Raw genomic sequence first — 23802 nt, forward strand, 5'->3', positions numbered from 1 at the left:
AAGTTCAAGGTGACTTGTTCAAATCAAGACAATTTTCCGCCTCCTTCTCCACCCACTTTCTCTCTGCCGGCTTCTCTTCGACCTATCGGGAATCTTGCAGGGCTGGGTTTGAGGGGCTCCTCCCCCCACAAAGTGCAAAATTACACGTTTCTTTCCTAAGCCTTTCTGTAAACAACCTGAGCCCTTTGCTTTCATGTAAGCAGCATTTTTTTAAAAAAAAGGAGGGCCACTGCTTGCTCAGCAGAATTAAGAGGGCTGTTCACAGTAAATGTGGCTGGCTTCCAGTTCATTTGGTGCTTTTGCATCTATGTGACTGAAGGGCTTCTCTGATCCTTCTCTCGGCTCCACAGTCAGGAGGTAGCTGGCACTGACGTCCAAAATTGCAAAGGACACCACCATACTGTAAGTTGCTGGGAGTTTAAATTCAGGGAACGTATTTCCATTTCCTTTCTTTTCTTCTTTTTCCCTCTCGGATTTTGCAGCTTCTTCAAACTGACAGCTAACACAAAGAATTGGCTTCCAAACCCTCTGCTGGTTGATACAGTTTTTGCAGTGGTGCTGGAAAAAGGTTCTGGGCCCTTTTGTAATGTACAATGAATGAATGATGCAATCCCAAAGAGGGAAAACATCAGCATCTCAATCTGGAGCAGAAAGTTGTTCTTTTTGTATATTGCATAATATGTATGATTTTGAAGCTCCTGTCCCTCCAGAAAAAAAGGTTTTTAAAAATATAAGACAAACTTTATCCAAATCATCAACACTTGTCTCAGTGAAAACCTTATTATGAAGAGCTCTGCTGAGTTGGATTACACTCAAAATTAAAGCAGATCATCTAATCCAGCAGTTTGCTTTTTACAGTGATTGGTCAGATTCTTCAAGAAAACGGAGGCACAAGTTATGAAACTGATATCTTGTTTACATGCTTAGACAGATTTGCTGTTGAATATGGAGAGTCCATTTCCCCCCATCAGTAATCATGCCTAGATATATTTATAATAAATTTGATCACTGTTTTGAAGGCATTTTAAGCTTCTATTTTTAAAGTAGTAACTTTTATTTTTAAAGGTAATTTAAGCCCATGTCACATACTCTGATGCTGAAGAAATGTTTTATTTTGCCAGAGGAAAATAATGCAGGATTCTGTGGAGTTAGAACACGTATCTTCATTTTTATTAAACACAGTATTCAGTGTGGTTATCTGAAAGAAATTGAAACAATGTGCTAATGAAAGGAAATGTTTTTGAAAAAGAGAAAGAAAGAAAAGCAGAACTTTTCATATTCTTTTTGTAAACAGCCTTCAGTTTCTCTGGGCTGCAGTTTTGCTGAGTTTTGTACATGGAAATCTTTTGGATTTTGTGGAAAACTGCATCATATGTATCAAGCAAATTTCTCACAACTATTAACTTTCTTCAGCATTTCCAGTATAGATGCCAGTGTTCTTAAACTGATGAAAAAGGTTCAGCAAGGGTGAGAAGGAAAAAACCTCAGTGTCTAGGAGTCACAAAAAGCACAGAATTCACACATGATTATTGAGATCTTCCAAAGGTCTTGTAATTGACTATCTTTATTAGAGAGAGTTTGCTTGAGGTTGTTGGGACTTTCTTTCACCAGGCCAAGAAACTGGGAGCCTTTTTTAAAACAAATACTGAACTATTTATTGTTCCAGGTAGCAGATTCCACAGATAATGCTCCCAGTTCCTGATGGAATCATATTGTACCCCCATATTTTGTCTCTATTTTGTAAAGGTTGAAGAAAGGAAGAATGAGATTCCAGTGCAGAGGGAAGTTCATAGCCTTAAAAATGTGCTATCATCATTGATATGCTTAATGAGATTAGTGTTGCTGATTTTTTAAATTTTCATTATTATTTTTTATTTCATTATTCCTACTTTGCCTATGGGCAGAAAATTCTAAAAATCATCAAGAAAGCTGACAAGAAATAGCCACAGATACAATAATTTTGACAAAAATGCTGCTTAAAATTGTTGATTTAAAATGTTTTTAAATATATAAACACAGCTTTCCTTTTCTTCTTGGTGATCAGAGTGAATTGCTTTGCACAAAACAAAAACAAAACAGATTTTAAAACTGCCAGTTCAAGCTCTTTGCTTTAAAAAGGATGATTCATCATTGTCAGTATTTTTTTTAATCTTTGAAATCTAAGACTGGCCTGTTTAAGAGAGGCTTCCCAGTTATTTTTCCTCAAAGCTAGCACTCTCTCTTTTCTAAAAAGATATTCTGGACTCACCTGTTACTTGACTGTTATCAGCCAAGGTGGCCAAAGAGCAAAGCATATAAGCGGTAGGTTGCACATTTTCTCAGGCTATGGTGCTTGATGTCCTTAAGCAGCGATGCAGCAACAAGGCCTTTGTCTCCCCTTGCATGCCCCAGTTATCTTCTGTTCAGATATGGGGTCTTGCCAATTGCATCTCCAGAAAGTAACTGTTAGTAAGGGTTAACCCACTGTGTGCTGAACAAGGCAAAGCATGAATGAGACAAAGCTCAAAGCAAGAACCGAGCAAGGAAGATGGCACGCTAACGGGATCCATAGAGAATATTGGCAGCTTCACATATCCCACTAAATGATTATTAGCTTTACTATGGTTTGTTCACCAAGCCATGGCCCACTGTGTACAAAATTGCAGCTTTGTACAAAATTCTGTGTGACTCTGATTGCTGAATCATAAGATACTTTGATGAGGGAGCCACCTCAAACTCTCACATTAGGCATGGGTGGATCATGCAGCAGTCTCTATTGCCTTCTGTTGCTCAACTGCTGCCGACAGGCCTTTTATTTTTTCCAGTTCCAAAAGTGGAAAGCAAATAGCAATAGCATTTCGCAGTGCTTTTCAGCCCTCTCTAAGCAGTTTACAAATTTCAGGATATTGCCCCCAACAATCTGGGTCCTCATTTTACCGACCTGGGAAGAAGGATGGAAGGCTGAGTCAACCTTGAGCGGCTCAGAATTGAACTCCTGGAGTGAGCAGTGACTTAGCCTGCAGTACTGCATTCTAATCACTGCACCACCATGGCTCTATTAATTCCTCTTCCCCATGAAAAACTGAACAAGAGGAAAAAAGCTTTTTAAATGAAGAAAGCATAAATAGAAGCAATCAAATCATGTGTGTTTCAGGTCAAATGGGATTAAATACAATTATGGGAGTACAGATCATCATTCAATATCTTTTATAGCTATAGCAACTGCTAATGTCCATCTTCAGAAGCTGTTTATTTCCAGATATATTGTGTTGGGGATGAAAAATAGGAGAGGGATTTTCCTTCTTTGGTCACAGTGGAAGCAGAATATGGACTGAATGGATCTTTGTCAGATCCTGTAAGGCATCCATTACATTCTTTATTCATTCATTAGTTCCCGTTGCTAATATAGGCAGTGTTTTTCATTACAACTTAATATAAAAACACTAGCCTTTTCTCACATAAATTCACCATTAACATTTTGATTGCTGGGAAGAAAACACAGGAAGGAGATTGAGATTAGAGCAAAGGGATGCATGAAATACTATAATATATCCTAATTTATTTATATTGATTCATATCCTATTGCATAATCATGTTCTATTGCATTACATCAAAGTGGCACAAACAAGATTAAAAATATTAAAATAAAAATAACAAGTCCTCCAAATTAAAACACTGGCAGTAAAGGGCAATTAAAAGACTTAATATTAAATAGTATAATAAAAAAATTTTATTAAAGAAAATATTGATGTTACAAGATAATTCCCATCATCTGAGTATTAGTATTGAATTGTCCATTGAAATGTAAAGCCCCATTGAACCTAATGGGACTTACTTCTGAGTAGGGCTCTGGCTGTCTAAGCCAAAAGTCTGGTGATGTTGCTGCCTCCATTCTCCAATTTTTCTTTTCTGGATGTGTTGTGTTCTTGACCTTGCTTCTGTGTCTATTGGATTTTTATCCTGTGATTGCGTTGTTTTCTTTCATTCCCAGCAATAGCTGGAATACAGTGAAGTCACTTCACTGATTGCTGTTCCGAAACTGAAAGGAGGGGAGGGGCTTCTCTTTCATGAGGAGAGAGAGAGAGAGAGATATGCCAACAAAGCCCACTTTTAAGAGAACGATGGCATTTTCACTGCTTATGAACTGAATACTGTGAAGCAGTCTTTATGCTTCTAGTGCCAGAATCAAATTATCACTAACTCTTTAAGCTTATTTCTCCTGCGATGATGTCATTTTTCATTCTGGTTGCCCTTGAACTTTACCAATAACGCCTTGGCAAAAAAAAAACAAAAGTACTTTTCCATTTCCTACCGCTGAGACTAATCAGTATCCAAATCACCCCACCTTTTTTCTGTTGCCCAATACTAAAACAGCTATTTATCACGCCCTCAAAGTTCCAGCCTGCTGGGTAGGTTCTTCAGCAATCCCAAAGTTGGTTCTTCTGCTCCTAGAGCTGACTTCCAATAGAAATGGGTAAAAATGCTAATCAAATCACATGCCTGTTTTTATTACTTTGACAATAATCCCCTCCAATTTATTTATCTACAGCCAAAAGATGTCCAGTGCCACTTACACAAAGTTATTAATAATTTGACAGCTCATGTCTTCAATGTTCAAAATTTAAAGAACAGAAGATACAAGAAAATAGAGGACTGCCTGCCTTCCTCCATAAAGCTAATGGGCTTTAGCTTCCTTAAATCATGCCTGAAATATATGTAAAATGCCATACCAGAAAAAAGAATAAATTGACAAATTGATCATCACCTGGGTAACCCTAAATGTTACCCAGAGTTTAAGGATGTTGTTCTAGGTTGCTTGCTTGCTTTTTCAGTTCCATTGAGCAGCAAAATTTAAAATTTGCTGAATTTCTGAAATATAGTAAAGGCACCAGGTTGGAAATGAAGAGGCTGTGAGTTCTAGTTCTACTTTAGGCTGGATGAAAGCTGGCTAGATGACTTTGGATGACTTGGCAGAGGAGTTGTTGTGGGAAAATAGGTGGAGAAATGAATATTAGATACTTTTACTTGTTGAGTTACTTATAACGTAATAAAGAATGAAAATCAAATAAATAAATTTTGGGTAGCTTTAGCAATTGGCTGAAGTAGTATTTGGTTAGGGTTAGTGATTTATAAACTGAAATATAGCTTACCTTATTGCACATACAGTAAGCCAATTGTACATTGCAAATCACGACTTTTCATATTTTTTGAACCCAATTACTAGTACTTTTTTGTAACAAAATTCCAAGCTATGTAAGGTTATATAACTACTTGGTTTTTTTTTCAAGAATATCCACTTGAAAAAGCTTTAAACAAAAGCATTGCCCTTTTCTGCTACCTTTGAAGCTTTCCATGAAAGGAAGAGTGACAAACTCTACAATTTAAAATGTATAGGTAAGGTTGGTGCCCATAGCTGCAGTCTTCTTGCATATTTACTTAAATTTAAGAACTTCTAATCCAAGGATTCCTAACACCACTGATAAAAAATATCCTGGTAGCTCTCTTTTGTCTTTCCCTCTTTCATTTTATTATTTTATTCATTTATTTTATTGAGTACATATTAGATAATATATATAAGTATAAGCATGAATTGAATAAATAAAATGAATACAATTAAGGGAACATTAGGACAGGGATAGTAGGCATGCTGGTGCTCTTATGACCTCTTAGAGACCTCTTAGGAATGGGGTGAGGTCAACAGTAGACAGTCTTAGGTTAAAGTTTTGGTGGTTTTGGGATGAGACCACAGAGTCTGGTAGTGCATTCCAGGCATTAACAACTCTGTTAGTGAAGTCATATTTTCTGCAATCGAGTTTGGAGCGGTTCACTTTAAGTTTGTATCTACTGTGTGCTAATGTATTGTTGTGGTTGAAGCTGAACTAGTCATTGACACGTAGGACATTGTAGTAGATGATTTTATGAGCTATGCTCAGGTCATACTGAAGGCGGCGTAGTTCTAAATGTTCTAAACCCAGAATTTCAAGTCTGGTGGCATAAGGTATTTTGTTGTAAGCAGAGGAGTGGAGACCTCTTCTCGGGAAATATCTCTGGACTCTCTCAATTGTATTAATGTTCAATATTCAGTGTGGGTTCCAGACAGATGAGCTGTATTCGAGAATTGGTCTAGCACAGTGGTCTCCAACCTTAGTAACTTTAAGGCTTGTGGACTTCAACTTCCAGAGTTCCTCAGTCAGCTTTGCTGGCTGAGGAACTCTGGGAGTTGAAGACCACAAACCTTAAAATTACTAAGGTTGGAGACCCCTGGTCATCAGTTGCTGCTGTTTGTTTGCTTGATTGATTTATGAGAAAAACGACAGAGCAAATGGCAAAAGCCCTTTGGAAAATTATCAATGGGATGAATATATTTGGATCTCTTCTATGAATGAGGCAGGGCAATTATAATAAAACAACAGAACAGAACAGAATTACAGAGTTGGAAGGGACCTTTGAGGTCTTCTAGGCCAACTCCTGTAGGAGACCCTGGCCTACACCATTTCTGACAAATGGCTATCCTGTCTCTTTCTCTGAAATCCCCTTCAGTCCCACACTGAACTTGGTGAGACAATAAGAGTTCTGCATGCCAAATTGTTGGAAAATTTTCTTTCTCTTTTTTAACTAGCATGAACATGTTGCATTGGATTTATGGGTCTTACATTGCAGTCCCATAAACACCAATACAGAGATAAGCCTAATTGAGTGCACAGGTAAATGTGTATATTAGATTACAATTCTATTAGACAGAATTTAGTTGAATTTGGCTCATTTTACTTATTATCTTGAAAATATTTTCAAACATAATAAACCATATGAATTTACATTTGGGCTACCTAAGGCTCTGGAGATCAATTATTTTTTTCTCCTCTTCAGTCATATCTGATTTAATTGATTTAAATTATGGCAACATCTCAGAAGGAGGGAAGCAGGAGTTTTTCCAGAGATCAGAACCAAGACATATAAAGAGCTATTTACATATCTCCTATAGGCAAGCAAACCCAAGAACAAAGGGTTATATTTGCATATATTTTCCTATATAATCAGTTCATATGAAAACAACATCACCTGCATTGGTTTCCAATGGATTGTGCCTTTCTAAAATAAGGAGGACTTTGCTTTTAGATTTCTTAAAGTCACAGCCTCTATGGTGCAAGATCTTATCCCTGACTGGGAGATGATCCGAAGAGGCCTAACCCAACCCTGGAGGGGAGCCTGCTTGGAAGCCCCACTGCGTGCCGCCATCAGCTCAATCATGTAAGAGAGAATTGATATACAAAAGGAAAGTAGTCCAATTTTTCCTTCTACTGGTGAGGAAAGACTTACTACAATTGCTCGCTCAGTGTAATTGTATTATGTCCCTGACAATGTACAGTATATGAACTATGGCTTACACCAGGGGTAGGTATGCATCATCGGAAATACTTTTTGGGGACACTGTAGAGCAGGGGTCCCTAACCTTTCAGATGTAAGGGAACACTAAATTCATAATTTTAAATCCCATGGACCACTAATATGATCTGCCTAATGACCGACTGGGTGGGCATAGGTAGGTGGTCATGTGACTGGGTGGGTGTGGCCAACTCAATGTCACATCAAGAGGCGCCTCGCCAGTCTGTACTAGCCCCTCCCCTCTCAACCACTCCTCCCCTCCCCACCTGGGCTCCTTAGGCCCCCTACAGGAAGCACTTGTTGGAGCTAAGCAGCCACCATGAGAAAGAGTTGGCAAAATAGCTCAGTTCAAATTGGATCTGGCAGAAGCACCTCACTGAGGAATATGAGCATAGACTTTCCAAGCAGAGAGAAGACCTTTAGGAGTGCAAGGTCAGGTGCTAGTGCCTGGAGGCTCAGTGGGCTGAGATGGTCAGCCAGTTTCAGGCCATGATGCGGTCCCACTGGAAAAAGGCCCTCCGGTTCTTTGCCACCAGTGGCACTTCCCTCCAGCTTTTGCTCAAAGCCCAACACCAGGAGGCCGAAGCAGACCCCAAGTCGGAATTTCTGTCCCCCTCCGATTTACACAAAAAGACCCCAAAGGGGGAGATTCTCTGCAGCAACAAAAACTTTCATTGTACATTCCTGTCTGGAACCCACACCTCATTTCGGACTTTAATACAATTGAGCATGTCCAGAAATATTTCACAAGAAGAGTTCTCCACTCCACATATCACAACAAAATACCTTATGCCACCAGACTTGAAATCGTGGGTTTAGAAAATTTAGAACTCCGTCGCCTTCAGCATGACCTGAGTATAACTCATAAAATCATCTGCTACAATGTCCTTCCTGTCGAAGACTACTTCAACTTCAATCGCAACAATACACGAGCACACAATAGATTTAAACTTAATGTGAACCACTCCAATCTTGATTGTAGAAAAGATGACTTCAGTAACAGAGTTGTTAATGCCTGGAATGCACTGACTCTGTGGTCTCTTCCCAAAATCCCCAAAGCTTTAACCAAAGACTATCTACTATTGATCTCACCCCATTCCTAAGAGGTCTGTAAGGGGCGTGCATAAGAGCACCAGCGTGCCTACCATTCCTGTCCTAATGTTCCCTTTGACTGTATCCAATTCGTATGGTTATTTCATGCTTATACTTATATATACCGTTGTGTTTGACAAATAAATAAGTAAAAATAAATAAAATATCTGTCCCAGGGGCCGTAGTTTGAGGACCTCTGATTTAGTGCAATATAAAAAATGCAAATAATTTTTCTGCAGACCACCAAAATGTTCTCGTAGACCACCAGTGGTCCATGGACCACCAGATGGTGACCGCTGCTGTAGAGGCCAATCAGGATTATGCTGCTGAACTTCAGTCTCAAACCACCAAATAAAACCCTGAAATTTTCTATCAGTGTCCTGCAGGGAAATAGATGAGTTATGTATCTGTAGGTTCATACCTATAAAAAGGTTAACAACCTCCCAACCATATAAAGTGTGGGGAAACTAACTCCAAATCCTGTCCCTCTATAGATAGCATTAAGCGCTCCCAGTTTCCCACATGAACTGCTCATACAGGAACAACAACAAGCCAGCACTGGCATGTTTCAAATTTCCATATTCTTGGGTACCCTTGGAAAACTAAATTTCCCCATCTTCAGGTGCAGTTCGACTAAGTGTTCTGGCATATTTGTCTGCCATGTCTTTCCCTTTCGGAGCCAGTCAAAGTGTTCCCATCCCTAGAGAGTCTGAAAAGCCTCTAATATCCAAAGTGAATCCGTCTGGTGGATAAACTTTGGCTTGGACATCTGCTAACATCCAAGAAGTATATTTATCATGTCTGAAAAGCACTATTGGAGCAAAGGCATGCCCTTTCAGGACTATGCTAAATTAAAATGAAATGAATTGGTACAGAGCTGTTTATGTCACTTCTGTTACTCACTGCAGCTTTTTGAAGCTGGGAAAAAAAAACACAACACCAGCTACCAGGCATTAGCAAGTTTCTCATCTTTGGTTTATAATATCACACTGGATAGTCCAGAGGACATATAGCAAACCCATGAGGCTTTGGTACGGCCCATAAAATGCCATCTTGTTTGGCTGTTTAAAACTGGTAGTAATACTGGTTTTCCACAGCAAACCACCTACGGCTGTATTTCAGCAGTTAGGTGTTTTGAAATTTCTGCATAATTATGGTTAAAAAAATGGGCCTGAGAAATACTATGTTCATATTTTAGGTTAGCATTCAGTACTTTACAAAAACTCTGAAAAAGAAAAAAAGGAGGGGGGAAAAAGAGTGGGGAAGTCCTACCTGTTTATGCTAGTTTTTTGCACATCTTTGTGTGCCAAGATACTCACAGCTCCCTAGATAGCATCTACAGAACTCTAACTCTAAATAAAATTTGGAATATTGAATTTTAAAGATAGTTGCCGGTACAATGTTAAACAATTGCCAGTTTTTGTACTGTTTTGTGTATTTACGGTACATGAATTTTGGAGATGTCAAGTGAAGATGTCAAATCTAGTAATCTCTCAAAATTTCAGCATTTTTAAAAATCCATTTTGAGGTCTTAAAAAGTGACCTAGCTTTTGTTTATTCTTACTAGAGTTTTCATTTTATATATATATTTAGCTCAAAAGAATTTGACGAGTTTCCCCAAGTGGCTCACTTTTTCCATGAATGCTCAGGTTTTTAAAGCTCTTCCGCAAATACTAGTGTGGACCAGTAAAATATCATTGCATGGCAGGTACATGTTTTCCTTTATCACTAAAAGTCCCTATTGCAATCCAGCTTTAATCTGCAGATATTACATCATGATTTGGAGACAGGGTGACGCAGGCAGCTTGGTGCATCTTGGCAAGATGTCCCTGTCAAAGTTGGCCAGGTGACATGAGATTGAGTTCTGGTTGGATGTTTATCCTTTCATATTGCCTGGAAAAAAACAGCTGGATGTACTCCAGAGCTATGAGCATGTGCCTTTTTCATGGCATTGTGTAACAATGCGTCATATTGCATGGTGTTCCAACCCCGCCCCAGAGTCAAAGCTCTCTCTTCTGCCTTCTCTGGCTTAAAACAAATAGAACATTTGGAAGCCATCAGCAAGTCAAGGCTGCTAGTGAGCACATGTGAAGTTCCGCTTTCTCAACACTTTCCCAGACCCTGTCCTTTTAGCATAATTGCCTCTTCTCGGATTCTGACCACATCCAAACCATAAGCATAAAGCATCACCTTAAAGCCTTAATTGTCACATCCTACCAGGATATACTGGGACCACATAGTCTGTGTCTTCCTAATGTCAGAGTAAAGTTTGTAAGGCTTCTTTATTTTTTAGCCATCACCTTTACTAGTATAAAAACTAGTCTATGCTTATATTGTAAAATATAATTAGGCCACAATGAAACAAAAAGCAATTGAAATCTCTAAAAATATTCTTAGGTACAAGCTAAGTTTCAACACTTCCTCATGTTCTCCTACCTGGTTGGAAGATGCTTCACTTAACTCTTCTTTGAGGACCCCTCCTGATGATGCAGCTTACCCCAACCCATCCATGAGATCATCTAACTTTGATCTGATCTGATTTATAAGTGGTATTCCCCAACTTTTCCTTGTGTAAACTTTGCTATTTGCACAATTTGTGGCACACTGATGGCCACAAATCAATGGTGATGACATGGCAGAGGCTATGATCTATCCAGGATCTCCCTTCCAGTTGCAAACATCTCCTCTAGACCCTAGAAAGAGTACAGAGAAGAGCAACAAAGGTGATTAGAGGGCTAGAAGATGAAACATATGCTGAATGGTTGCAAGAACTGGATATGACTAATGAAGAGAAGAACCAGGTATGACATGATAGCAGTCTTCTAATATTTGAGGGACCATCACAAAGAGGCGAACAACCTATTCTCAAAGCACCTGAGGACAAGACAAGAAGTAATGGATGGAAACTTACCAAAGAGAAATCCAACCTAGAATTAAGAAGAAATTCCCTGACAGTGAAAATAATTAATCAATGGAATGGGTTGCCTTCAGAAGTTGTGGCTGCTCCATCACTGGAGGTTTTTAAGAAGAGAATGGACAGCCATTTGCCCAGAATGATATAGGGTCTCCTGTTTGAGCTGGGAGTAGAAGACCTCTCCTCCAATTTTGTTATTCTATTATTCCTTCCATTGACAATTTGGCCTTTGATCAGACATCTGGTTGCCACAACCAGGGTAGTCTTAAAAAGAACATAGAAAGTAATAACTGATGTTTAGGATAAAGGGGACAGGGCAATTTTTCACAAGTACGAGACAATGTAATTCACTCAGGTATATGAAAGGTCCCATTGTGCATATTTGGAAGCTTGTTCATTCTTTATCCAACAATGAGACCAAGAGATAATTCCAAAACCAGTCAAGTTTTTTTAAAAAACTTTTTTTTAAACCATCTTATCTGATGAAAAGCTCTCATTTTCTCGTCATCTAGGAAACTCTCACTACATCTGCGGGAGGCTAGCTAAGGGGACAATCAGATTTATACTTTGTGCCACATTCCATATTGGAGCAAAACAGATTAAACAAGCTATCTGGATTGGCTCCTTGAGCAACTTATTCTGGAATCCACATGTCTTTTTGTAAGACATAAGGGTAGCATACACTATCTGGGATGCAAAAGTTTGGATCATGACAGAAAAAAGTTAGATTTTCCTGTATCATTTTGCTCCCACCCATTGGCTACCCAAGTTCTTTGCTACAATTTGATGCATTAATGACCAGGACTTTCAGAGCAGATCCAAAAATGGAAGAGGTATGAAACAAAAAATCCTCAAATAAGTTCTTGTATAGTTCCTATTCTTGTGACTGAATGGATCTTCTTGATGCAATCATTTATTATCATTATTTATAGAAATTCCAGTTGCTAATGAAAAAATCTTGTTTTTTCCTCATGGTGCTGATTCTTCCCCTTCCCCACAATTATACACATTAATACTTCCTTTTTAATTTTCCTCTTGTTCTTTGGTTAAACTTCAAGACTCTGGTTTCATTCCCTGGGATATCAAAAATGATTACTTACTTTGCCTTCAGTCTAATTTAAGATGAATTCTTTTAGTGTTCTGTGGTATTTATGTCAAGAACTCTGAGTACCAGTTGATGGTGCTTTTGAGGGGGAACAAGACTGTATAAATGGAGGGGGTAGTTTGATTAAAAGTATCACTAAAGGTGGTTATTTTTATTCAAGAGGTAAAAATCATTTTGTGGAATTTTGGGGTAGCAAAGAGTAAGATAGATGGCCACTCCTGGAGGAGAAATCCTTCTCTTCAGTAAATGTGTGCGATACCTCAGATGGACTGCGTCAGTGAAAGTTTCAGGAATGGTTAACTCAACAGGGTGGGGGGACCTTGATTGTCTGCCCATTTCTCTGCTGCCCCTGAAGCCAGCAAATCAGCAGCGTCCTCTACCCCCCCTCCTCCACTCCCTGCTCTTGCTTAAAAAGGAGCTGCGGCATCAGCTGCCCCCTCTCAACACAGGGCTTTCAGCCACAGATCTGCTTCTAAGATGGCCCAACTGAGGGTACAGGCTGGCGACATCCAAAATGACTTCATCTATCTTTCACATAACAGGAAGGTTCCTAAAAGGATGTCTTCTATCATGGAGATGAAGGAAATCTTCCTCAATGCTGATGCCGTTTGCTTCGATGTGGACAGCACAGTCATTAAAGAAGAGGGCATCGATGAACTGGCAAAATTCTGTGGTGTTGGAGATGCGGTGGCAGAAATGTAAGTATGATTGTGTCTTGCTTGATGCTTCTGAGAAGAGAGAGCAGACATCGAGATACTTCTTCAGTTCTGTTGTCCAGTTCTTCACTTCAGAACTGAAGAAGCTTCTTGGATGAGAAGTGAAACATCTTCAAGGAAAAACAAAGGAAGTCCAGCTGTCTTTTGAAAAAGCACCTTTGGGACACAGACATGGAAATTTGTTTGCCCAAAAGACTGTGTGTTTACCAGTGTGTTTGACCTGAATATGAGAAGTCCAAAGCCACTGGGCTGTATGCAATGGTGACGGCTCTTACCAACAAAAAGATAACTATTTATTAAATATATTAAATTTATAGGTTTAATGTTTGGGTTTGGTTGCCCATCTAAAGTCCTGCATGAGAGTGGCTAGTTTTATCAGATCTTAGTCAGATCATATACGGAGTCCTCTAATGAAGCTTCTTGAGCAGATAATTGTAAGCAGGCATCTAATAAGCATATACAGATCAGAACTATTTCTAGTCTGAGAAACCAGTTTTGTAGTTAGCTTTGAAACAGATCATAAACACTAAAGTCAAGAAGATGGAAGGCAGGAAAATTATACAAGGAATATTGCTTCTCTTTGACTGAATCAAACCGCTGCTTTAAATATATTGATATGACAACATATTTTGAGTTCATCTATTATCTCATTGTAAGCTGCTTCATGGCACAATCAGAATGCTGCTAACTTTCCCCCCTAGTATGGTATCTTAAGTCTTTAGTAATGCAGCAAGCTTTGTCTTTTGCATCTCTTCAATATGACTTACAAAGTAACTCCAAAGTTTGCTTGTGCTTTTGCTTGCTTTGGCATTTCACTGAATAATGCAGAGAAAATTATCATAGTCTGTATGTGCAAAGATGAAAAGACAATTGAGGTAGCTCTGTGATGAAGGGAAAAAAAGCTTGTGTAATTGTATTATCAGTCCAAGGACTTTATATCTCATACTTTCAGTATAACATTCAGTGTCTGTGTGGTTTTGAAACTTTTGTGATACTATATAGTTAATCATGAGAAATTCAATTAAGCTTCCTGTAAGATTTGTTTCATAACACCATGCAGGTATTTGAGTATCTCTGGCACAACTTTAATGTACAGTTTAGAAATGCATCTATGATAAACTTTTGGAATAGCTATGTTGTAAAGTATCTTTACAAAATGTGGTCAGTATGTGGCATTTTCAGGACCAAGTCTAAATGCTGAGAGATTCTGTTCGATCTTCTGCTTGCCCAAGCCAGAACACAGTGTGAATTGACAATGGATGTGAAAAGTTCCTGTAGTTGGTCATGTCTGTCCAAAAAGTTGCTGACCACAGCTACACAGTTGTTATTGCCTCCAGTGCTTATGTATTTTTTCACTGTCCTCTTGCTACTTCTAGTTAAACCAGCTGTGCAAGTTCCTGGCATTTTTTGTTTGTTTTTTTTTAAATGAAAGAGAAATGTCAGCCTGTAGTGGGTGTTGTTGAGAAATTATTTAACACTGTGGTATAAGAACACAGGGCATTTACCATAGTTAGATTGCATAACCATAAGAACTTTTAATTCCTTTAAAAAAAACCACTTAAGGATCATAGTAGAAATACCATATGTGTCATTTTTAACACTGAAGTAGCAGCTACAAGCAGTGGTGGGATTCAAGTAATTTAACAACTGGTTCTCTGCCCTAATGATTTCTTTCTACAACCAGGTTGCCAAATGGCTCAGAAAGTTGACAACCGGTTCTCCCAAACTGACTGAATCCCACCACTGGCTACAGGTGATTGGGATTGAGGCAACATTCACAACAATTTATTCATCCAAATTGTTATTTGGGCTTTTATTGTTTGTAAGTCACCCAAAGTCTCACAGAGTGAGTGGGCAGCCATATAAAACATCTAAATAAATAAATAAATAATAAACAAGCTTAGCATTAGTGAACATTGGGTTCCAGCTTTTGAACAGCAGCTTGAAAAAGGTCAGTATTATCCTCTTTATGGATTCCATAAATATGTATTTGGCCACTATGGGGAATGGACTGCCTGAAACAGTATGATTTGATACAGCAGGGAGCCCTTATATTCTTACATCACAGAATAAATTTTCAGTGGGTTTCTACAATGCATTCTAGTTTATCAGATTTGTGTATTGAAACTCCTCAGGCGATCCTTCTGCTTTCCTTAAAAGCTTGAAATGAATTTCTTTGACTCCTAATTTAGGACTCGCAGAGCAATGGGAGGTTCAGTAACATTCAAGGCAGCATTAACTGCACGGCTAGGCCTCATACGACCTTCCTACGAACAAGTGCAGAAATTAATATCAGAGCATCCACCCCAGTTAACGCCAGGAATAAGGTAAGAAATATTAGGAATGGTTATGTGGTGCAGTATTCCAAATATGTGTTTTTCCCATGGAGGTTGTCATAGGTCCTTGCTGTGTTCCTAGGATTTTATGAAAGACATAATACAATAATGCTGGACTGGGACTTGGACCTTTGAGTTGGATTCTCCCCCCACCCCCCCACCCCTGTTATTAAGGCAATCCATCAAAGCATACAAGCTATTCCTGAATTCAGGCAATATTATCTTTGCTCCCCCTCCTGTGTCTTGCCCGTTGCCAGTTGAGATTAAAATCCATTGCAATAACACTGTTTTTTTTATTGTACTCAAACTGCAGCCAAACTTTGCTTTATCTGCTTGTTTTCAAGCTATGGTATGGAATTTGGATTCTGATCTGGGGATTTTCATCTTTGGTTCTGGGTACAACTGCATTCCTTGACTTAAAGCTGGTGAGAAGTTTGGGTTCCTCCTGGACTCACGGCTCCTGTGAAGAACAGGTGACAGCCATGTCCAGGAAGGCCTTTGCACTACTTTATCTTGTGCATAAATTGCCCCCATTTTTAGATCAGGAGGCCCTGTTCATTGTCATTCATGCCTTAGTCATCTCCCTGTTGGATTTCTGCAGTGGTCTCTACAAATGACTGCCTTCTAAGTTGCTGCAACTGGTCCAGAGTACAGCAGTACAGGCACATTGGTATGTCCATGCAAGACCACTACTGTGTTCTGTGCATTGCAATGGCTCCTGATAGGCTTCTAGGTGTGATTCAAAAGCTAGTTATCATCTATAAATCCCTGTATGGAACAGGGCTGTTATTTTCAGGACCATCTACTTGTTATTTCTGACAGTCCGAAAATTACACACCAAGGTAGACAGTCCTTTGTTTGAAGTAGTCATACAATGGGACCTAGCAGATGTGTCTATTCTGTTGCTTCCCCTGCCCTTTGGAACAATCTCCTGTAAGGTTTGGGTGGCTCTGACTCCTTATTCTTTCACAGAACTGTGAAGACTTTATTTTTGTTCCATGTACTGGACTAAAATGGTAGTTCTTTTGTGAAAATGAGATTTTGCTATGCCCAGATTTGGCTATTGGAGGAGTTTAGTAACATATTTTTATTTCTCCTTCATATTAAGAAGTCTAGAAGTTTAGAGCTCATTCTGAGCTAACCCTCTTAGTTTGGTTTGATTTTTTCTCTTGTCTACTCAAAAAAAGAGAAGGGGAGGGGAATCTCCACATAGCTGTAAATCTGTGAAAATTACGGACTTTCCGTTCCCATCTTAGAGTCATGTGCTACCCAGGCAAGGTCAGTCTCATGACCATAAAAACAGGGCCAAGAAATCATGGTGCCAGATTTTGATTTAAAAAAACATCTTGGAGTTATTGTCCTGGTAGTGCAGTGGTTAAAGTGCAGTATTGCATGCAAACTCTGTCCACAGCCTGGACTTCGATTCTGACAGGGCTCAAGGTTGACGCAGCCTTCCCTCCTTCTGAAATGGGTAAAATTAGGATTTATTATCCTGATTATTAAGTTAATTATTAAGTTTTTTAATTAGTTTTTTAATGTGTTTTGTATTGTTGTGATTTTATTGGCTGTACACTGCCCTGAGTCCTTCGGGAGAAGGGCGGTATAAAAATATAATAATACTAATTATTATTATTATTATTATTATTATTATTATTATTATTATTATTATTATTATTATTATTATTATTATTATTATTATTATTATTATTGGGGACAATATGCAAATAATGCTTCTACATTGTAAACTGCCCAGAGAGTGCTATAAAGTGCTATGGAGCAATATATAAGCCTGAATGCTATTGCTATTGTTGTTTGTCGGGAGAGTCTGCCCAGACCCTAGTATGGGGTACTGTGGAAATTTGCCACTTTGGGGGTATCTCTGCTGTCATTATTAAGGAGCTTATAGGAAATTTGGATATCATCTTGTTTTAAGTTAATAATTTAAGTTAATTATTTAAAATATCTTTATTCCTAGGAGTGCTCATTGTCTTGAGTTCCAAACAAACTGATTGTCTGGGCACCCGCTCACTGCCCTGATACTTGGCAAAACACTGCCACAGAATCTTCTCATATATTTCATTCACGCCAGATGCCTTAGTTTTCAATTTAACAAGTCACAAATAAATATCATTTTTTTCATCCTGGTTGGGGATTATGCAAGTTGAAATACAATGTACAGGAAAGGCATTAGAGTAGAGAAGGTTATTTTGGAGGAAGATCTCTGCAGAACTCTTACTTCTCTGTGCCTAACATACCTTTCATTTTTTTAAAGTTTATTGCTGGAGCCTGACTTTGTGAGCCTCAAGATCCCTTTGGACCTCTCTAGCTTATTATGGGTCTATTATGTATATGATATTAATGAAGATAACGAACAAAAACAACCTGTTTGAATGTATTCGTTCTTTTCCCCTGACCTTATGGTCTCTCTATTTTTTTTTCCTTAAAGAGAACTCGTCAACCGGCTCCACCAGCGTGGTGTTCAAGTTTTCTTAATTTCTGGAGGGTTTCAGAGCATTGTCGAACATGTCGCCTCACAATTAAACATTCCAACAGCAAATATCTACGCCAACAGATTGAAGTTCTACTTTAATGGTAAAATTTTCCATATGATTGAACTTAGAACTGATAAAGTTGTGACTTAATAGGGACCAAAGATAATAGTAGTATCTCTATGATGTGTTAACTGAAACAGAATTACAGAACATCTCAATTCTGTAGCATCAGAGGATCAAAAACTGTTCCAAGTCTTTTGCTTTAAAAAAAATGAAATATATAAGAATTATTTGAAGGCTAGCTATGGTAATCAATGTAAACATTTATTCCATACAAGACTAAATCATTTCTTTCTTCATTGTTGAAATTTATATTTAGTAGGTATTTGTTTGTACTTCTAAGCATAGGGCTTATTCCCCCACCCCCAATAACCAGCTTGTGAAGTTGGTTGTGTTGAGTAAGCAAGACTGGCCAAATCACCCAGGGAGTTTCTGAAACTGAGAATGAGCTAGAATCTGGGTTCCCTCACTTTTACTTTGGTAGTGACTATTTAACAAATTAACAGAGTTGGAAGGGACCTTATAAGTCATCTAGTCCAACCCCCACTCAACCAGGAGACCCTACACAATTTCTGACAAATGGCAGTCCAATTTTTTCTTGAAAGTCTCAAGTGATGAAGCTCCCACAACTTCCAAAGGCAAGCTGTTCCATTGGTTGATTGCTCTCCCTGTCAGAAAGTTCCTCCTCATTTCTAGGTTGAATCTCTCCTTGGTCCGTTTCAATTCATTATTCCTTGTCTGGCCTTCAGGTGCTTTGGAAAAGAGCTTGACCCCTTCCTCTCTGTGGCAGCCCCTCAAATATTGGAACACTGCTATCATGTGTCCCCTGGACCTTCTCTTCACTAGACTAACTGTTCTTCATATGTTTTATTCTCCAGTCCCCTAATCATCCTGGTTGCTCTTTTCTCCACTTTTTCTAGAGCCTCAACATTTTTTTTATAGTGTGGTGACCAAAACTGGATGCAGTACTCCAAGTGTGGTCTTACTAGGGTTTGATCTTGATTGTAGCCCTCTGTTAATGCAATTTAGGATTGAATTGGCTTTTTTAGCTGCCATTGCACACTGCTGGCTCATATTTAGCTGATTGTCCACTAAGACTCCAAGATCCCTCTCACCGTCACTGCTATTAAACCTGGTTTCCCCCAGTTTATGTGTGCTTTGGGTTTTTCTTACCTGAGTGTAAGACTTTACTTTTCTCTACACTCTACACTGAATTTCATTTTGTTAGATAAGGCCACTGTTCAAGTCTGTCAAGATCCATCTGGATCTGGTATGTTAACCACTGGATCATATTGCCTCATGGCTTTTTTAAGTAATTAAAGCCTTTTTAAAAGGCTTTTTTAATTACTTTCTTACTTGAACTTTCTTTCTTGGTTTGGAACTCGGGAAAATAATTCTGTTCTAATACATTACTGTATGGCCACATGATGCATTTCCATCGAAAAGTAATAAACTTGCAAAGTGTAAATTTAGATTAGAAGTGGGAACTTATTTCAGACTGAAGGCTGCAGTATTTTATGACATACCCAAGAAGGCAATCCAGGCTCAAAACCCAAAATGTGTATCATACCTACATTTTAGCACTTCCTCACCGGTGATCAGTCCATTTTCATCGATGCATGAAGAAAATGGCTACTCGTTTCTCACACTTAATTTAAATTAATGACCATGCACTCTATGTACAGAGGGCCTTTTCCAAGGTAGCTAAACCTCCATTTGGTCTTAACAAGCCAACTGACAAGTCTCATTGCCAATTCATACAGTAAGTCAAGGTTTGCTGCACATTTCTTACAGATCTTCTAGTGACTTTTCACACTTCAGGACTCATTTCAGAAATGTGAATAAAGTGTACTGTAAAACTAGTTTGTTGAGCTGTCTGCAAAAAGGATCTTTGGGGTTATAAATATCGGAGAGCTTTTAGCCTTAGGACACTTCAGCTTCTCAAATTTCTGGGTTGGCAATTATGGGCTCCATTTGCTTTTTTAGAACATAAAGCAGAACTAAAAGTCCATTAGGCCAGCTGTGTCTAACCTGATCATCTAGCTGAGAACTCTGGGAATTGTGGTCTGGAGGACAAAGGAAGGGGAAGGCTGGTTTAATCCAGCTTCCTGCTTCCCAAAGAAGTCAACAAACTACAAGTTTATCTTGAAGCAGCAGGTCCCTGGCCTTCATTTTTTGCTTTCCCATCAGCTAGGATTCAGCAGTATATAGATTTAGAGTCTATTCTAACATCGTACCTAATAATCTGTGATCGTTACTAAATCTTCCCTGCTTCCAAACTGCAGAAATTTTAGCCTGTTCTTGTAGAAAGGGCTTTCCAAACCTGTTCCCCTCTGGAATATTTTGAATTGTTTAATTTTTTTTAGATCATAGACCCAGTTGTTGCTTAAGTTGACCCTGGGCTGGGAAAACAAGTTGAAGTGAAATCTTTAGACTGTAAATGGTTGCGCTTGAAGAATTAGGCCTGCTAATCAGTGTCCCAGTTATGAAACATCAATTGTCCCAGGTTATGCAAAACAAGTAATTCCTTCCAAGGGTTAAGATTTGACACTTTGCTTTGGCACATGGTAAGAGCAAGGGGTGTGTTGCTGAGATCAGCTTGTTTATTGAGCGATCAGCAGGGTCTCTTATCCATTAACTGATAAAATATACAACTTCAAGGTTAAGATATCCCGCTAGTGATATGACACTGATATTACAAATTTCTAGCTGGGCTCAGCTTATTTGGAACATTGCAATAAACAGGGTCACTCAAGTGTGTGGTACTTGGCTTTAGATTAATCACTCTGTATTGCCAGGGGGACAAATAAAAGCAAATGTGAAAGATCAGAATTTTTCCACAGTCTCCGACCTTTTTTGCTTGTAGAAAAGGATAGGAAACCTGAATAAAGAGAGAAAGTGGGGAATGGTAATTTCCCCCAAATTTTAAATGATGGAATCAGAAGCTAATGTGTTTGGGACCTATTTCTATTTTCAGGACTTAGTTTTGAAATTAATGGCCTAATAATAGACATTTGAGCCCCAGAGCATGTAAGAAAAAATTTCTTCCTCTTCAGAGGAAAATAGCCAAATCCATGTACTAAGATTATTAAAACAGATTATTAAGACAGAATCAGGATGGCATAATGATTAAAAAGTTCAGAACAGCACTGGAGAGACATAGATTCTAGACCAGGGGTCTCCAACCTTGGCAGCTTTAAGACTTGTAGACTTTAACTCCCAGAATTCCACAAGTCTTAAAGTTGCCAAGGTTGGAGACACCTGTTCTAGACCGCCTCAATCCTAAAATCTTCCTGGGTGACTCTGGGCCACTCTCATTCCAAGTTCTTGTTATAGTGTTATGTACACCATTCTGGTCTCCTGAATGAAAATATAAATATAAATCCAACATGCGGATAAAAGCTAGATTTCTAACCAGAGAATCGATTTCCCAGACTTGAAATCTTTTGTATAAGAATTCTGATGACTAGAACTTCCCTAAGGACATTTTTCTCCCTTTCTCAGACTTCTAACATCTTTAAAATTCTCCCTAGTATTTTGGGACAGCCAGTCAAGAGGTTTCCCTTTGTGTCATTTATTTAGGAGAATACGCCGGTTTTGATGAAACGCAGCCAACAGCTGAGTCAGGTGGTAAAGGACAAGTCATCAGTTATTTGAAAGAACAGTTTCAATTTAAGAAAGTAGTTATGGTTGGAGATGGAGCAACAGACATGGAAGCCTGCCCTCCAGCAGTGAGTATCAAAGATGGACGTTTCAACCACAATTTAATCTTTATTTACCCTTCTTCCTGTTGGTCTAGAGCAGGGGTGTCAAACTCGATTTCATTGACGGCCGCATCAGGGTTGTGTTTGACTTCAGGGGCCCAGGGGTGTGTGGCCAGGGGGACATGGCCAGCTCCACATCACTTGTTGAGGCCTCTTTGTTGCCCGCAACAGCCTCCTACAGCCCTCTGCCAATGAAAATGGAGCTCAGGAGGACTGCCTGGGCTCCTTTTTCGCTGGCAGAGGGCTGCAGGAGGCTGTCATGGCTGAAAACGGAGGTCCGGGAGGGCTATGCACTGCTCTTCTGAGCTCTATTTTTGCTGGAAGAGGCATAATGGGCCGGTCCTTCACTGTTTTCAGGGCAGCCCTGTGGACCATTTCTAAGCACCCTGTGGGCCAAATGTGGCCCGTGGGCCTTGAGTTTGACACCTCTGGTCTAGGGTATTCTGTGCTGAGTTCCTGTATTTTTATCTCCACAGAGATTGGGATAGGCAGTGTGTCAGAGACCAAGACTGACCAAAAGCTGGGGAGGCTTTTTGGCTCCGTTTAAATTCAATAAACCCCTTATAAATCAGCAGATTTGCCAAGCATATACTGTATAAAAGTGGTCTAATCTAGCTTCCTGATAAAACACAGATTCACCTGTCTTCCTTTCAACTTTCTCTCTCCAGAAAGATTTACCTGCACTTTCCCACACCATTTAGACAAAATTAACCCATAAAGCATGCACAGATGAAAAAGGGGAGCCTTTTTAAAAAATCATTTTTGGTACATACCTCTCCATAAGGAAATAAGCATGATTCCCTTTCCTGGTTAATAATTATCACTCATTGTTAATTATTGTCTTTTATATCTTCTGGGGGAGGAGAGACCAATCAGAACATTTAGACTTGGCATTCAGAAGCAAAACCCTTGTGCTGGTCACGGTAGTTGGCCAGCTTGACATTTAAAGGCAAATATTTCTTCTTTATTAGATCAGTGGATTTAGATTTGGATTTTTGGACGACCAAATAAAGGAGGGAAATGCAGTGGCTCCTGGGTAGGAAAGATATGGTGCTAGGCTAGCCAAAAGAAGTTATTTCAGAATCATTTCCTCTAAAGAATTTTTAACAGTGGACAACACAACATAAAGCAGTGGTGCAGGGCAGCTAAGGATAAAAGATACAGAAAGAAAACCAAAAAATTACAAGAATTTGGTAGCATTAAGACCGAAAGGCAGGAATTCCACAAGTGTTTGAAAAATTTGCCTATTAATATCTTTATTTTCTCAAATGTCCATGTGCCCAAAGTATTTCATTCTCCCAAGAATAAACATCCATTCAGTCTTGCTATTCATAAGTGTTGCTTTTTCAGTTGTTACTAGAGGATGACACATTTCCAGTTTGTCCATGACTTGTGAACTTTGAAATTGTCTCTTTGGGAGAGGAAGAATAACCCCCAGCTTGTCTGTTTTCTGTTTGCCCAGGACTGTTTCATCGGCTTCGGGGGCAACGTTGTACGGAAACAAGTAAAAGAAAAAGCAAAGTGGTACATCACTCATTTTGACGAGTTGCTGAAAGAACTGGAAGAACGATAAATTATTAACTAGACTTATTTTATTAATACTTATTATAGGTAGATATATAATTATGCAATTAAACATATTGTTATTTGCAAATGGATGTGTTCTGGACTGTTCATTTATGGCTCTGCAGGAGGGCATAGCCATCACTACTTTCATTTTACATGGGTTCAGAGCAGGGGTGAAATCCAGCAGGTTCTGACAGGCTCTGGAGAATCAGTAGTGGAAATTTTGAGTAGTTTGGAGAACTGGCAAATACCACCTCTGGCTGGCCCCAGAGTGGGGTGGGAATGGGGATTTTGCAGTATCCTTCTCCTGCCATGCCCACCAAGCCACACCACACCCACCAAGCCATGCCCACAGAACTGGTAGTAAAAAAATTTGGATTTCACCACTGGTTCAG

At 39.1% G+C, this 23802-nt stretch overlaps 1 protein-coding gene across 2 annotated transcripts; it reads left to right on the forward strand.

Annotated features, from left to right (window-relative positions):
• Nucleotides 1-266: 266 nt before the first annotated feature.
• On the forward strand, nucleotides 267-23495 carry PSPH (phosphoserine phosphatase). Of its 2 annotated transcripts, XM_058164516.1 has the most exons (6): nucleotides 267-402; nucleotides 13016-13171; nucleotides 15382-15516; nucleotides 17972-18117; nucleotides 21660-21808; nucleotides 23304-23495. In XM_058164516.1, the coding sequence occupies exons 2-6, from the start codon at nucleotides 13032-13034 to the stop codon at nucleotides 23412-23414; spliced, it is 681 nt and encodes a 226-aa protein (XP_058020499.1). In that variant the 5' UTR covers nucleotides 267-402; nucleotides 13016-13031; the 3' UTR covers nucleotides 23415-23495. The 2 variants fall into 2 exon arrangements, with proteins under 2 accessions (XP_058020499.1, XP_058020498.1); XM_058164515.1 differs by lacking the exon at nucleotides 267-402 and having other exon boundaries at nucleotides 12904-13171.
• Nucleotides 23496-23802: the final 307 nt, after the last annotated feature.

This window comes from Ahaetulla prasina, chromosome 1, assembly GCF_028640845.1.
Source record: "Ahaetulla prasina isolate Xishuangbanna chromosome 1, ASM2864084v1, whole genome shotgun sequence".
In the NCBI taxonomy this organism is placed as follows: Eukaryota; Metazoa; Chordata; class Lepidosauria; order Squamata; family Colubridae; genus Ahaetulla; species Ahaetulla prasina.

Bases quoted from the DNA above. Each gene is read 5' to 3' on its own strand.
- PSPH (XM_058164515.1), top strand. From the start codon at position 12,951: ATGGCCCAACTGAGGGTACAGGCTGGCGACATCCAAAATGACTTCATC. The intron at 15,517-17,971 runs GTAAGAAATATT...TTTTCCTTAAAG, and splicing joins CAGTTAACGCCAGGAATAAG to AGAACTCGTCAACCGGCTCC. The intron at 21,809-23,303 runs GTGAGTATCAAA...CTGTTTGCCCAG, and splicing joins TGGAAGCCTGCCCTCCAGCA to GACTGTTTCATCGGCTTCGG.